General features: G+C 38.1%; 1 protein-coding gene across 1 annotated transcript in view; it reads right to left on the reverse strand.

The window, feature by feature from the left end:
* Positions 1–15,779, reverse strand: part of LOC103806941 (protein-cysteine N-palmitoyltransferase HHAT-like) — a gene marked incomplete at its 5' end in the record, with an annotated part of 77,035 nt that overhangs the window by 50,609 nt on the left and 10,647 nt on the right. The window contains one exon of the mRNA XM_009079655.1: positions 11,973–12,117. Within this exon, the coding sequence (XP_009077903.1) occupies positions 11,973–12,117 (145 nt within the window). The remainder of the gene's footprint in view (positions 1–11,972; positions 12,118–15,779) is intronic.

Here is a 15,779-nt window from a genome sequence, read left to right on the forward strand (position 1 = left end):
TGGACCTTAAGAAGGAGCTGAGAATACAGCTCCATTCCTTCAGAACAGCAGTCAAAAGAATACTAATTAGTTTTTGGCGTTTGTTGTTCTCACACTCTAGTTGTAGTTAAGCCAAAACATCTGAGTCCTTTGTCAACAGCAGAAGAGTGCAGAGACCAAACACAAATTTGTAGGATAAAGAAATAATGACTGCTTCCTCAATTCCATAATGGAAATTAAATCCTGCTGTCTCAAGGAAGTGTGACATTATGTACCACACTACACAATTATGCAGTACTGCCCAGCAGTTATGTCCTGCCCTATCCATGAGGGTATTCACTGTAGTTGAAGTCAGCAATACACTTGCTGATCAGATTTTCAACAAGGCCCAAGTAGGTTTCATCCCAGCCAACAGCTTCCCCAGTCCTACTAAAAGACAAGGAACTGTGTTTGCACAGCTTTGGCCCTCCTAGCTTGCACTGCTCAGACTGAGGTGTGCACTGGCTCTCACAACAAAAGCTCCTGCTATCCTGCACTCTCCAGACTTGGTCTGTTCCTAACACATTTTTGCCTTGAGCATCTGGTACTGGATGCCAGCATGAGATAGTACCAGAAAAAGATTGACCTTCAGGTGTGCCAGAGTACTAAGACTCAGTCCACATGACAGTCTGCCACAATGCTGAAAGAACATTTGCACTTTTAAAAAAACTTCTGAGGGTCTTTAGCCACAGTTTGTTGAATTAGTCCCATTCAACAAATACTGCTTTATCCAGTTCTCCTGCGTGCTTATCCGTGAAAAATTAAGACACACCCTCCATGTCTAGCATGAATCCCTTCCTCTTGACTGGCAAGGTTAGCCAAGGTTAGCATATCCCATGGCTGGTCTGCCACAAGATATTAATTACAGAGCTGAAATTATAACCAATAAGTTCTCATGGAAGGAGGATTTAATGAACAGAACTCATGACTCTTGGTTTCTCCACTTGTGTCCCTAATTTAATATGCAACATTGGCCAAATCACATTATGAAGATTGTATTAAACTGGTCACAATAGTGTTTACACACTTCAGTGAGTACTATGAGGGCTTTGGGCATTTGGATACAAAAAGGGTGCTAAATACAGTAATCTGCTATCATAGAATTATGAATTAAATAACGTTAAAAGGCTTTTAGGGGGATACTGATGGTTTCCCATCAGGGCTCTAGTGGTGGTTTTCCCCTGAGGGTCTCGATGATCCTCCATTTGGCTCTATGTGCTGACTTTCGTGTATTAGTCATGCAGGTCTCCGGTTACTTTCAGTGAAATGGTAACCAATCTGTCTAAGAAAATGCTGGAAAAGCAAATCTCATTCTGCTATGACATCTTTAGTAAGGCTACAAGGCAGTGAGACTGCTTTTGGTACTGTAAGTAGTATACAAAGCCACTATGCAAATCCTGCTAGCACACCTAGTTGGGTATGATGAAAACTGAACTTTTTTTCATAGCTTTTATGCTGTCACTGTGGTGTTAAGTGGACAAACTATTACCAGGAGCAGGAATTCAGTCTACAAGCTTATTACACTGCTAGAACGGTCTGCAGGCACATCTTGATATTGCTGAGTTCATACTAAACAACAACAACTTTATCCAAACCCTTCTCTCCAGCTGTATACCAGAGACATGGAAAAAACCATCAGGGGCTCCAAACTCTCAATTGCTCCTGACCTGGAAAAATATAAACTTAACCTAAGGTAAAGACTGTACGTGCCATTAGCAATTCTCAAGAGCTTTTCAAGCATTTGGTTCTCCACGTTTGTACAGGTTGATGGTTCTCAAGCATTTAAAGATGCCATTTGGCCAGGAATGAGCAGATCATCACCCATTTCAATGTTGGAATGAAAATTATGATATCCACAAGTTGGACTTCATCTATGATGAATGGTGGTGTCCCTGCTTGAAGATTATCCTGTTTCGGAGGTATATTTTAATTTCCTATTTGCTGCACTAAAAACATAACTGAGGCAGTATTTATAACACAGCAATGAAGGCATATACAGAACAGTCTCAGCTGTGTGCAATAGACTTGCTAGAACAAGGAACACTGTTTTAAGCATTTTAAAGCAAAGGTAATAGCAACTGGGGCATCATTAAGAATTGCTGGTAAGTTGTTTTTCAACTATTTACATGAAAACTACTTGTTAAATAGACGATGCCTTCACAATAAATAATAGACAGGGGTGGAAAAGCGTTATAGTCACAAGATTCAAGTTTCAAACATTTTCAGTCATTTGTAAACTATTCTTCACTGCAGGATACATATTAACCTGCAGGCGAAGGAACAGTATACTTACATTTTTCTTTCAATGTTAAGAACTACTAAAGAAGGTGTTTTTCCTTCTGAACAATGCAACTACTTCAGTAACACTTTACTACTATTTCTGAAGAGAGAATAAACCACATCCCACAACAATACTCCACACAAGCACAAAGATTTGAGGTTTTGTTCAATCTAAATGCAAGATAAATCCTTATTCAGACATAAAAGTCCCTCTGTTGGGAGAATTTTTATGGATAATTTGTATTATAATACACAAGTCACTCTTCTCCCAGGATTGTTTCAAAGCCTAAGCTAGAATTTGCAGAAGGATTATTATATTTGATAGAAGGCTTACCTGTGGGTCTAATAAAAACCACATGAAAGAAGGCAAAAGTAATAAAAATCAATAGTCCAATGTTCTTACATGGTTGGGAGCATGGATGCTAACAATACAAAAAAACTACCATGTTATTTACCAGTTTTGGATGCAAGCTGCAAAAATAAGGAAGTAGCTTTAAAAGAAAAACCAAAATAACTAAATCAGTTATTAACAGCAGAGCATATTTTCTACTTAAGATGCTTAAATACAGGCGTGCTATTCTGTAACTACAAATGACTCACACCATTTATTGCTCACCCATAGAATGGACAGGAATACGCAGGTTTGGCAGCTTGACAGAGATTTGTGGAAAATATCTGTCGGATATCTCAACAACTGTCAGAAATAAAACAGATCTTGTTAAAGCATGGAGGGCTAAGACATTTGTATCAGGCTTTTAAGCTAACAGTGACAATTCAACACCTAGGAAGACAGCTACGACCTGACGAGTCACAACTGGGTTTCAGTACACACTTCCCTTATATTAGGAAATTTAGAAATAATAAGTGAGAAATGAGAAGGATAAAATGGAAGACAGTGCATTAAATAAAAACTATCCCAATACTAAAAATCCATTACTTTCTTGGCAGAAACATTCTTGAGAAATTTCTCTGCTCTTAAATTTATAATTATTTCACTATGGAATGAACAGCAAGCATCAGATGCAATTTGTAACAATAACTGGGAATGCTTATGATGATCTCTGACTTTACAACTGATTTTAAGGCATTCTTGCATTTATTTAGTCTAGAATCTCAGATACATTCTGGTACTAACACACGCACGTAAGGCCTAATCAAATCAATCCATCTTTTTCAGGATTCTTGTACTTTAGTTTCCCTATTCCTTAAAGCATCAGCTATTTAAGATGGTTGAAGTAAATTTATTCAGAGATTTTAAAAATTATGCTAAAATAGTCCCAGACAAATATATTTGCTTGTGAACCTAGGACAAAATTATGGCTAAAACAGCATTAGTGTAAAAATGTTGCCTAGTGAGGCAGCAGAACTGTGCTATAGCATCGTAAAAATTTCTCTCAGGCTTCCTTGGTGAGAAAAATAAGCTCTTAACTCTTTTCATTCCTGTGCACAGACAACACAAGTTTTAGAAAAGGATCAGCCTCCTCTGTGGCTCATGCATCTTTACAAGAGAATTGTTAACACCTCTGACTCTGCTGCTAGAGGTGTGAGAGCCAGAATGAACACTGTTTGAATTCTCGATCTCAAGCTGACATGTAGGGGTGGCATTTGGGAAAAAAAAAGGTGTCTTTTCTTCCTATAAGCTGAGAAAATTTGATCTATCAGACTCCAAGTGGCAGTAATTGTAGAACACCGTAATGCTGCTTTAACAATACTTTTCAGGAAATAAACAACTTAGAAAGTTGCCATGAGTGTCTCCATGATTGCAAAGCTAAATACATCTGGTGTTCCTGTTCCTGCTGCTGGACGGTTACTTTCTGTATTGGGGGACTGTTCTCACAAAAATCATTTGAAGAAAGAGTGAGAGTCAGGAGTAGTTCAAATCTGAAGACAAATGAAAGGAAATGACAGAAGAAAGAAGAGGAATTCAATGATGAGAAAGAAGTAGCAGCTACAGGACTCCTGGAAATTTCTAAATACGGAAGAAGCAAGAGATTGCATCACTCTACAGAGAAATTTTCTTGATGATTGTGAGTCTTAGCTGAAGTAATGGCTCTTACTAATCAGTTACATACATGCTGCCACATCCAGGAGTTCATTTGTGTATAAACGTCTCAATAAGCACAGTGACCAGTAAGTACAGAAGAGCAATTCAAGTATTCTATACCAGACCATGTTACAGTGAGTTATCATCAGGCTTTTGCTGGGTACGGCAAAAACACAAGGGAACGAGAAGCCAAAGCCGAATTACACATTGATGAGCAGTCATGAGGTCATGGCAACTTTAAGCATTTTGACACAAAAATTAGTTGTACTTTCTATGTTCATGCTATGTTTAAGGCATAAAGAGTCCACACATTTAAACTGTTTTGGTCTCTGAAAGACTGTGCTAAAATAACACATCCTGATCTGCCACATGAGCAGAACAAGCATGTTTTGTTTGGAGGTATCATCCATTCCAGCTTCCACACTAAGTGCATTGCTACCAGCAAACTTACATCTGCAAGATGGACTGGACCAATCCACTGCACCAACTGCTCACCGTACCATCCTACACCCTACTGGCAACATTACAATGCTTAAAAAAAGGTTGTATGAACCTTGCCAAAGTAATTGAAAATCCGGGGGCATTTTACCTGTGATCAGCAAAGCTCACTAAGTAGCAAACTCCTTGTCCTTTCATAAAAGGGCTACAAATTGATAATAAGGCAGCACAATGTAGCAACAGCTCCCCATTTTCTGTGCATAGTGTAGTTTACTTAGTTCTTTCTGTAAACCACATACAGAACAATGGACAACAGTGAATTCTACATGCACTCACAGTGTGGACTGTCCTGCATTTTTTCACTTGTAAAATTTCACTATGTAAAATAAAAGGTTTAATAAGGTATATGAAATATAGGGTCTTTGTGACCAATTCTGACCCTGCAATCATACTGATCTCAGCAGATGTGTCTGCACATGTTCTGGGACTTTCTAGATAGAAGAATCTTTCTGCATTGATATGATTGCAGGATCAGGTCCTAAGACTGTAAAGACAAATGGTAAACTGCTGAAATTCAACAGCAACAGTTGAATTTAAACACAGCAATGCACCAACAATTTCCACACAGAACAGAAGCTCAAAGCAACATGATTCAACAGAAAATGGCAGAACTTTCTTTATTGTTTCAACTCTAAAGAAAATCCCCCTCAAAACATGTGAATATTTGCTTTTATACTGCTGTCATCCTTTGGGAGGTGAAGATGGGAAAAAAATCACTGCCTCATTATTACTGTAGACCAAAATTAATTTTTCTTCGTATTTCGCCAGTTCACATCCCAATGAACTGCACCCACCAAGCAAGGTCACATAAATGATTGTGAAAACAAGTTTCCTTTGTGCATGAAGAGGAATGAATCATTTGGGAAAAATGTCATGTCTTCAGTACTATTCCTGCCATTATGCAGTATTTCTCTAAACTATGCAATCCATCAATACAGTGTTCCGAAATTTTGGAAAAAATGACCTCAAGTAAGTTTCTGCATAACAGCAGCAAGCAGGATTTCTCAGTCACAGTGAAAATCTGGAGGAACAAGAATGCTGAAAGACCACATGCCAGCTACTTGACAACAGAGTCTTCCAAACCAAAACTAAGTCCACCTGAAAACCCCAATGATGACAACTCTGAACAGTTAGCCATTGAAGCACCCCTCCTTTTTCTTCAGGCTGCAAAGAAATTGGAATGAAGGCTTTGCAAGAGTTGCACAGAATAGACAGGGAAGTATCACACAGTCACAGGGACACCTCAGCTGACAGGTTTTGCAGCTTCCTGTGAGTTCCTTTGCTACATGATTTCATTCCTCCTGCATCTTTAAACCCCTTCATAGCTAGATATCTACTCATAGTTTTTAAATTGTTTAGTTGTTGAACGTAAAAAGGCATCTCAACCACTAATATACAAATGATTTTTCATAGAATAACAACCTAATTTCACTGTCTTCAAAACCAAGGGCAAAACTTCTAAAGGTAACAGTAGTTCAGCATGATGCCTTGAAAGATCCCAATACCATTTCAATTCTCAATTCATCAACTAAGTGATTTACACAAAATTAAACAAATAGAGATTCTTAGAATAATCTTCAATCCTGTGATACAGTGTCATTACCAATCAGCAACATTCTAATTTAGCATCATAAGATAATGGTCTACTGTTTCTGCCAAAGGAAGCAAAAAAATCCACATTTAGGCATTCTACACCAAACTCTTTGGTTCACTCAAAGCTCTGACTCTTGTATGTCATTATCATGGAAATTCCCACTTGCAAATCAGTGCCTAAGATGCCCTGTGAAACACAATCTGAGCTTGCTGGGAAGAAGTCCAAAGGCTTTCTGCCTCCATAAAGTAGGTCAGGTAATCCATCACCTATTGGTGATGAGAAAAACTTTTCCCTGTAAATTAACCACATAACCGAATTCTGATTAGCATAAAACCTGATTTTACTTCAAAGCAAGCTGGAAGGGAAAACTAGAGGCAACATAAAGGCTTCACCATCCTCAATTAGTGGACAAATATTAGATATCGAGAAGTAAGTTTTAGTTTTGCCATAAACAGCTGTATCTGCTGATGAGCCACCAAGAGAAAACAGGGCTTCGAATGGGTCTGGAGATCATTTTGATGTTCCTTTTACGTCATGATGAAATCACTATTTTCTACATTGCTTGACAGATTTTTGTCCTCCAAAGATGGCAATCCAACAGCTTACCTAAGTAATGTCATAGAATCATAGAATAATTTGAGTTGGAAGGGACCCACAAGGACCATCAAAGCCCAATTCCTTGCTGCATTTTAGAGGTTTTCTTCTTCTCCTGACCCCACTGGTGATCAGAATATCTTGTCAACATTTTATTTGCAGAAACATTTATGTATCTTTCTCCCCTCAATACTTTCCTCTCCAAACAAAACAATGCTGTCTGTTTCAGAGTCATGGCTCCTAGAATTCCTATCGTGTTGCTGTATTTCCTTCTTTCTAATTGTCAGCTTATTACTTTTTTTAACTGCAGCAACCAAGGCTGGACATATTTTAACTTTAACCTTCAGAATATCACAGGAGAGGAGGTTAATTCATGTATTATTCACTGCTGTCAATGCATCTTGGCATAAGATCTATTTTTGTTATAAGTGGTATGATGCTGTTGATACACAAAGTTTGCCATCTGGTAGAAGTCAGATATCCTTCATTGCAGAACCTCTGCCCAGCCAACCATTCTGTACTCCTGCAGTAAATCATTTCTAACTGAGGGCGAAATTCACTCTTTGCTGGATTTCTACAGAAAGACCCCTTCTCAAAGGTTCTCCAATCTAATCTAAACTAGGTTGTACAAAATGTCCCTGAATGCAGTGAAGAGTGACAATGCATCTCATCCCATGCTAAAATAGATATATGTGGCATGAACTGCCCTCAAGAAAGGCACTTCTCACAATTTAGCAAGGTAAATTGGATAGTTAAAGTACTGGTTTTCAGTTAAGCTAAATGATGGCTGTCCAATTTTCAGCAAGCTATTCAAAGTAAAATACACCTGACACACACTGTGTGCTTTCCTCATTGATCTGGACTCTGTTCCTTGTAAACCAGAGAGATCAGGACAAATTTTATACTTTTATCACCCAATATACCAGTGTCCCCGCCCAGCTTAATGCCTTTGTCCATACTTGCTAAAATAATTCAGTCTCTTAACCTGAAGTACTGCACAATGCAGATTGCAGGAGTGAGCCTTTCCAAAGAGAATCTCTCTCACTGGAGATTCTCATTTTGAAGTACTGAATAATTACTCTGAATACAGGATTAAAACCAGTTTGTTATGTAGAAGACATTTCTCCTACTTTCCTATTAGAATGACACTGTCTCTCATGAGAAAATTCTTATTAAAGAAGGGACAAAGCAAATGCTTTCTCTAAAGGAACTTTTTTTCTTTGCAAATAACTTATGGGGCCAAGTCAAGTTTTAGAAACTAGCACTAAGACTGGTCTGAACAGTTTGAGAATGAAATTAAGAACAAACATACATAAGAGACATAAACCTCTGCTCTCGTAGTTTCGACAACAGTGAATTTAATGATACACAGAAATTAATTTTAAGTCCAGACAAATTTAATCTATCTTTCACAAGAGGAAAGCAAATTAATGCCGAAAAATACTGCTCCCTGACGTGGTCAGATATCAACTACCCTTGTTAGTGGTATAGGGCTGTGAAAAGCACTGCTAAAACACTGCAGAACAATTCAAATATCAGTCAAGAAAGAACTCCGGGAAGCCTTATCTAAATCCTGTTCCTAGAAAGCAATCTACAAAGCTTTGATAGCAAAGGTACCTCAATTGCATGGTTCTCCTTGCACTGACTGTGCTGGCCCTGGGGTTTAGTTGCTTTCATACCCATGTTTTCTTCTCTCCACTCTCAGACAACTGTACAGACTTTTGATAATACTCAGACTTTGCAAAAGAACACAGTAAATCCTTTTCAGTAACTAAAAAGCAAAACTAGAAGTGCATTTCATACATCTTAAGCTGCAGTAAAATTCCTTTTAAGAGCTTGTCAGTTTAAATTTGCATCATTGTCACACTCATGCTAATGGAAGCTGCTCTTGAAGCACTGCTTTCAGATATTATACAACAGGACTACAAAGTGTTATACACTGAGCATTTAGGGCTTTAAAATACTGATACTCTGAGGTTCGCTTACTTGCCAGACCTGAAAATGCCATGCACGACACTTAATGCTGCACCTAAATCTACAGATCTGATTTCTCCTCTGAGATGCATTTTATTCCTGGAGTTTAGTATATATGTTATCTTAGCAGACTGAAAAAGTTGGGGCTGCTCAGCCTGGAGAAGAGAAGGTTGCCTGGAGACCTCATCACAACTTTCAGGTATCCAAAGGGGCCTACAGGGAAACCAGAGAGGGACTCTATATTAGAAACTTTAGTGGTTAGACAAGGTGTAATGGGTATAAATTAAAAGAAATTTAGATTAGATATTAGGAATACAATTTTTTGTGTGAGAGTGGTAAGACACTGGCACAGGTTGCCCAGGGGGGCTGTGGCTGCCCCAACCCTGGCAGTGTTCAAAGCCAGGGCGGATGAAACCTTGAGCAACCTGGTCTTAGTGAGAGATGACCCTGCCCAGGGCAGAGGAGGTTGGGACTAGATGATCTCTAAGGTCCATTCCAACCCCTTAACATACTATGAATCTACGAAACTATGTTCTTAACTAGTTTTGTTAGTGATCTACAAATGCCAGTTACATTTACACACCATGAAACACACATCTATTCTCCTATTTTCTTCCAATCCATACATGTACAAATCTTTGTCGACAAAATTCTGTGGGATTTGAACAAAGGAAAGGAACTAACTATTCTTTGCAGCTGATGTGCAAGTGGTCAGCTTTGTTTCCACAGCTCTCTATTTCTCACCTCAGAGGGATTTTATGTTACACTATTGCTGTAGAGTCTTCTGCCACCTCAGTCAACCAATCTCAAGTCCCGCTGCCTGGGTTTGCTAAGACTGTAGAGATGTCTTCCAAATGCAAATATCTACTCTTTGGTTTTAGAGTGGTGCAAAATCCCGCTTAGATTTCCTAAACTAAGATGAATTTCAAAGAGATCAAAAAGCCTTTAAATTGCTAAGAATATTATTTTTAATATTTTAACCTGAAAGTCACAATATATGTTCTTTCTTCTTAACCTAAAGCTAACAATTATTGACTCAAAGCAACTAGATACATATATAGCAGATCTCAGTAATGTACTGGACATTATAACATTGCTTTGTCTACCAAGTGCAAGGACACGGATTTGGATATTATGTACAGAAGAGGTCTGAGGGTCCCTTGCTAGATTTCTTCACTACACTTCACAAGACATTGATAGAAGGTCAACATCTGTTTTACTCAAAGCTCTTCAACATCATAATGAACAACAGAAAATCTTCATTCTTGTGAACTTTATATTGCTTGCATCACACCAGAGCTGTTGCCCCATTTGTTCCACGGTAAGAAAACCATGATTGAGCAGGACCAATAAAATCTTAGTGAATGTTTCAATTTGTACACGTGAGATGTCAGAACCATAATGCAGTTAAAGAATACGCTCACAGTCATACAGGCATATGAACCTAAACACTGAGATTCAAATGACTAAATTAATTTGCTAACCCTGTTCTGGATGCCTGGTACTTAATACTGAAGAAACTCTATGTATTCCAGTGTAGGAGCAATAGATCAGAGAACTACTTCAAAAATGCCACCAAACCAAACCTAGAAAAACAATCAATAATTGATCTGGTTTAATTAAATACTGTCCTTCTTGATAGAACACTGTCCTTCACTGGTTGCAAACCCCAGCATTTTGCAACCTGCTAACCCTTCTGAGGAGCAAGGCATACTTTCTCCATTTGTAATACACAAATTGCATTAAGAAAAGAATTTGCATGAAGCTGTAAACCTGTAATGGACTGTTGCCTTTTTTTTTTAAGATAATAAGTGATGGCCAACTTTACTTCCAAATTTTTCCCTCAGCTACTTTTATCTACTCAAACTATTAGCCAACTAACTGGAAGAAAATAACCTAAGAGAAAATGAAGCCTTTGAAGAAAACAGAAAACAAGTATTTTATGCTTTAAGAGCAAAACCCAAACATGAGAAAATATTTCACTCCATCTTCCCTGCCCAGTATTAAGAAAAAGCTTCAATGTACTTTATGCTAAAAATGTACCTTTCTCAAAGCTGCTAGAATGCTTTTTTCCTTAAGCCCAGAAGACAAATCATTCAATTCATGTACATAACTTACTCTTTAAGAGTTTCACTATTTTGGGATGCTTAAGTTGGACCTTGGAACTCCAGAGCTGACCTCTAAACCATTGCAAGGAACAAGAGAAAACACTGCATGAAGGAGCAATAGACAGTGGTGTTCTTTGTAGGAGAGCACTTCTAGGCACAGAAGCCTATCAGTACTTCCCTCATGAGGAAGAAACATTCCTCTTCAAGACCTTTATTTGAAAATGTGGGGCTCTGGCAGCAATAAGAACTTAAAAAGAAAACTGGTCCTGCTTACACTGAGCTCTGGAAAAAAAATTAAAGCTCAATTTGTCTCCTGAGTCAGCTCACAGCATGACATCGCATACGGCTTATTCAGCAACACCACAGGCTGATACTGTCACCCAAGTTCCCCTGCCCTCAATCTTGTCCTCAATAGGTAGCAGGTCCTTACCCTGACATTAAAAAAAACCATTAATTGCTCGATTATGCCGTATTATGCAGATCTCATCATCCAACCTTCCACAGAATGCATGGCGCTGGCTTTATTACACCTGTTCTTACTGATGTATATGAAATGCAGAGTGGGGGAAAAAGTCCAACCTGGCTGAGCTGTCACACATTTCTTACTTGATCTTCAGTGATTTCACTGGCAGAGAAGCCTGATAACTCTCTTTCTAGACTTCATGGGAGAAATGCAATGCTCCTCTGTCTTCATGCAGCCTGTACACTTATTTGGGTTTTGTCAGATGGATTTTTGATGGTTTTGAACAGGAACAGAAGAAAAGTTCCTCCCAGTTAGTGCACTAAGAGAACCTGGCTCAGCCCATCCAAGGCAATATTTGGAAAGTTCTGTTATCTAGAAAGCACATAAAAATAAACTTGCCTTCCATAAAGATCCGGTTCCAGTAGATTTTTCCAACTTGATTTCCTCCAAGAAATATTAGATTTGATAAAATCAACATTGAAGTGCTAACAGATGCCAGGACAGCATGAAGTCGACGACAAATTCTTGGTGAGAAGAAACGTTCCTGAGGGGCAAAACAAAAGGTGCAGATGAAGTTAACAATACCTTGCAAATTTGTAAGCAACATTAGAAAAAGACATTCTGGTTACGACAAGCAACTTTTATACAGAAGTTCAAATTCTTATGGAACAGATACCAAATATTTTAAAATATCTAGCAGAACCTCTCACCAATGCCATTTAAGTCTGAATAATAAGAAGTGATGTTGAATGATAGTTGTGGTTGGAAGGGCCCTCTGGAGGTTACCTAGAAAGGTTCTCAAAGCAGAGTCAGCTAGAGCAGGCTGCTCAGGACTGCGTCTGGTTGGGTTTTGAATATCTCCAGTGATGAAGACTACACAACCTCACTGGGCAACTCCTCACAGCGAGAAAGATGTTTTATATTTAGATGGAATTTCTTGCATTTCAGTCTGTGTTCACTGCCTTTTGTCCTGTCACTGAATACCACTGAGTAGAGTTTGCCTTTGATTTCTTCCCTCCTACAATTAGGTATTTATACACTTTGATAAGATTCTTCTGAGTTTTCTCTTCTCCAGGCTGAACAGTACGAGCTCTCTCAGCTTCTCCTCTTATTGCAGAGGTTTCAGTCCCTTTACTATCAGTCCCTTGCCTGGACACACTCCAGTACGTCCATGTCTCTTTTGTGGGGAGCCCAGAACTGGACAGAGTTCTATACATTCAATGTCTTAACCTTTTTCTTACTAAATGCTCTCTTTAATGAATTTTTGCCAATGGATGCAAACAGTGACCACATGCTTCTAGGATGGATAATATTACCCAATATGTTCCAATAGGGAGTAAAGCACTTCAGTACACAACAAACAGCATCAAACAACTTCAGAAGTCATTAATCCTTTGGCTGATTAATAAGACATCACTGAAAGATTCTAGAGTCAGATCAGAACTGGTTATAGCAATGACTCTTAATAGATACATCTATGTAAAAAAAAAAAAGATTGACATACAGATGCAATCCCATATTTTTTTTTCAGTGCAACTATTACTGCTCATGTTTCAGAAGTGTAATTATAGGCTGTAAAGGCTTTGGTACTGTTGTTCTAATGATATACATAAAGTGGATCTCTCTCTCCACCATATACTAGTTTACATTTTTCGCAGTCTATATTTTATGTTATCACTTGAAGCATGAGTGCAGTACGGAGATTGCAAGAAGACAGTGAAAGAAGGGTAAGAATGTTTTAGCTTCCTGCAATATTCAGTTGCTAGAAGAAATTTTAAAGAGCATTATAGCACATCACAAGGAAATATTGTCTCATTACTGCACAAGGAAAAATATCGGGTTCAGCATGGCCTCAGGCTGAAAGCCTCTGCACATTGTGCTTGAATTTGCAGAAGAATGAATGCTTCATGTGAAGTGATAAGCATTTGCCAGGGCATTGAGACTAAGGAAAGTATCAGAAGCTGCTCAGCCTTCATGACATAAATGGTGACGTTGCAGAAAACAAAGTCTTGTGACTGCAGCATCAAGGAAGAAAAAAAAAAAAGCAGTCATTAATCTTTAATAGCCACAGCCAGACCAGAACTCATGCTCACATACCTGAAACAACATAAACACATGCTCAAAGCAGACCCAAAAATCCATTTCTAGACAATTAAAATGCTAGTTCTGTAAGCATCAAATGTTTCAACTGCTAGATTATAAAATGACAAATCTTCAAATAAATGACAGCTACAAGCATAAAAATACAATTTCAACACATTACTGCAAAGCAAAATCTCTGACAATGTTAGTCCCAGTCAGAACTATATCTAGTATATGAGTCAGTCTGAGTCAGCACAAAAATGGGAACAGATAAGGTTTAAGGAAAAGTACCCTGTATAAGGTTGTATGTGTGATAACTAGAGGAATAGTCAATTTTCCACACAACACTATGAAAACAGTCATGTATGAAAACAGAGACTGACATTTTTCTCTGAAAATTCTGGATGAAAAGTAGGGCATCACAGGAGAAGGGTAGAGAATATAACATAATTATATAAATATTCACAGACATTGACAATTACTTAGTAAAACAACTTCTTCTCTTTCTACTACTTTGAATCTCCAAAGCTGCCCAAAGACTTCCAATACATTCTCATTCTGTTCACACACATGTATGGGACATCTTAAGTTTGTGTCTTCCTGACATAGTTTGAATGTGTGGTTCCACATTAGAAAAATGCATGCTTTTTCAGAATGCCTAAGTGTACACACACAGAGAAAAATCCATGTTAACAACAAAGCTTAAATAAGGAGAAGTTATGACCATGCTAGCTTGAACTTCTTTCTTGACTCACCAAACCTACCCTCTTCTTACATAATGCTAATTAATTCTGATTAAGATGCAGCTCAAATAGAGCATAGTCTATCATCAGATCTACCTTTTGCTCTTCCTTTGTCTATCAAACTTATTTGTCAACTCTAAAAAAAACCCCAGTTTTAATTAAGAAAGGGAAACAAATCTGCTAAAGCTGTAGAAAGAGTTAAAGATGGCTAACCCATTTGACAGTTGGACTGCATTTTCCAGCAAGGTACTGATCAGACCCACTAAGTTTGTAAAGTCTGCCTGTTTTAAAACCCAAAGCAGTATGACTAAAACAACATGAATAGCTAAAAAAGCTCTGCACCTCTTTTTTTAAAAAAAATGAATATAGCTACTAAAAATAATAAATAACACTGTCACATATAGTACATTACCCTCTATAAAAGTGCTCTGTGTTAAACAATGCAAGTTACCAGTAGTATACACCATTAAAACGTTTAGCCATTTATAAGGTATAAGGGAGCAGTTTAAGACAGAAACAGTTTAGACAAACACTGAACCCTTTCAGGGTTTTGCAGTAGCTAATTTCCATTAACTTTGCTAGGCATGGATCCAAAAAGCAGTACACATTTTCCTGACAGTCTTTGCTGTCAATGCAGCTTTAACTCAGCTGCAATGAAGGCAAGAAAAGAAAATATTCTTGAAAGATCTCAAGCAATCTAAAAAAAGCTAACTATGAAAGTACCCAAGCAGCTATTGTGCACAAATTAGTACACTGGAGATATTATTTACCCATATGAAATGAATGAGGCTGGTCCAGATAATCCATAATAACAATTGTGATTTAAATATCCACCAGCATGTAGATTTTTCTGAATGTACAGCAAGACGTTTTCATCAAAGCAGACAAAATTTTAAAACCCTCCATACTCACAACTCTTCATTATGCTTTTAACAATATGCTCCATTACAGCAATACAAACAACTGCTATGGATTTGTGGTGTTTCTCTGGATTTTACTGCTCTCTCTTTCTCTCTGTTCATTTCCTGTTGGAAATATGGCCAGAAGATAGAGTGGCAAAAGAGCACCCAGGGTTAAAATGACAATAAAGCCATGGCTGCCTGGCTGAAACCCTTATATTTGCATATCTCCTCAATGATCCATCTTAGTTGTAATCTTGCATCACTACTTCACCATCCTTCACTTTCAATAATCACCACCATCCCCACCGCCCCACACACTGTGAGATAAATGGGCTGTAGCATTTTAACTACACAAGAAAACCAGACATACTATCAAGATACTCAGCCCAAAGGCACATGGCCTGATACAAGTGACTTACAAAAGGCTGGCCCAGGCTACCTTTCCTGGAACTGAATGGTGCTTGTGTTATGATTCCAAA

Source organism: Acanthisitta chloris, unplaced genomic scaffold (genome assembly GCF_000695815.1).
Source record: "Acanthisitta chloris isolate BGI_N310 unplaced genomic scaffold, ASM69581v1 scaffold2528, whole genome shotgun sequence".
NCBI classification, from domain to species: domain Eukaryota; kingdom Metazoa; phylum Chordata; class Aves; order Passeriformes; family Acanthisittidae; genus Acanthisitta; species Acanthisitta chloris.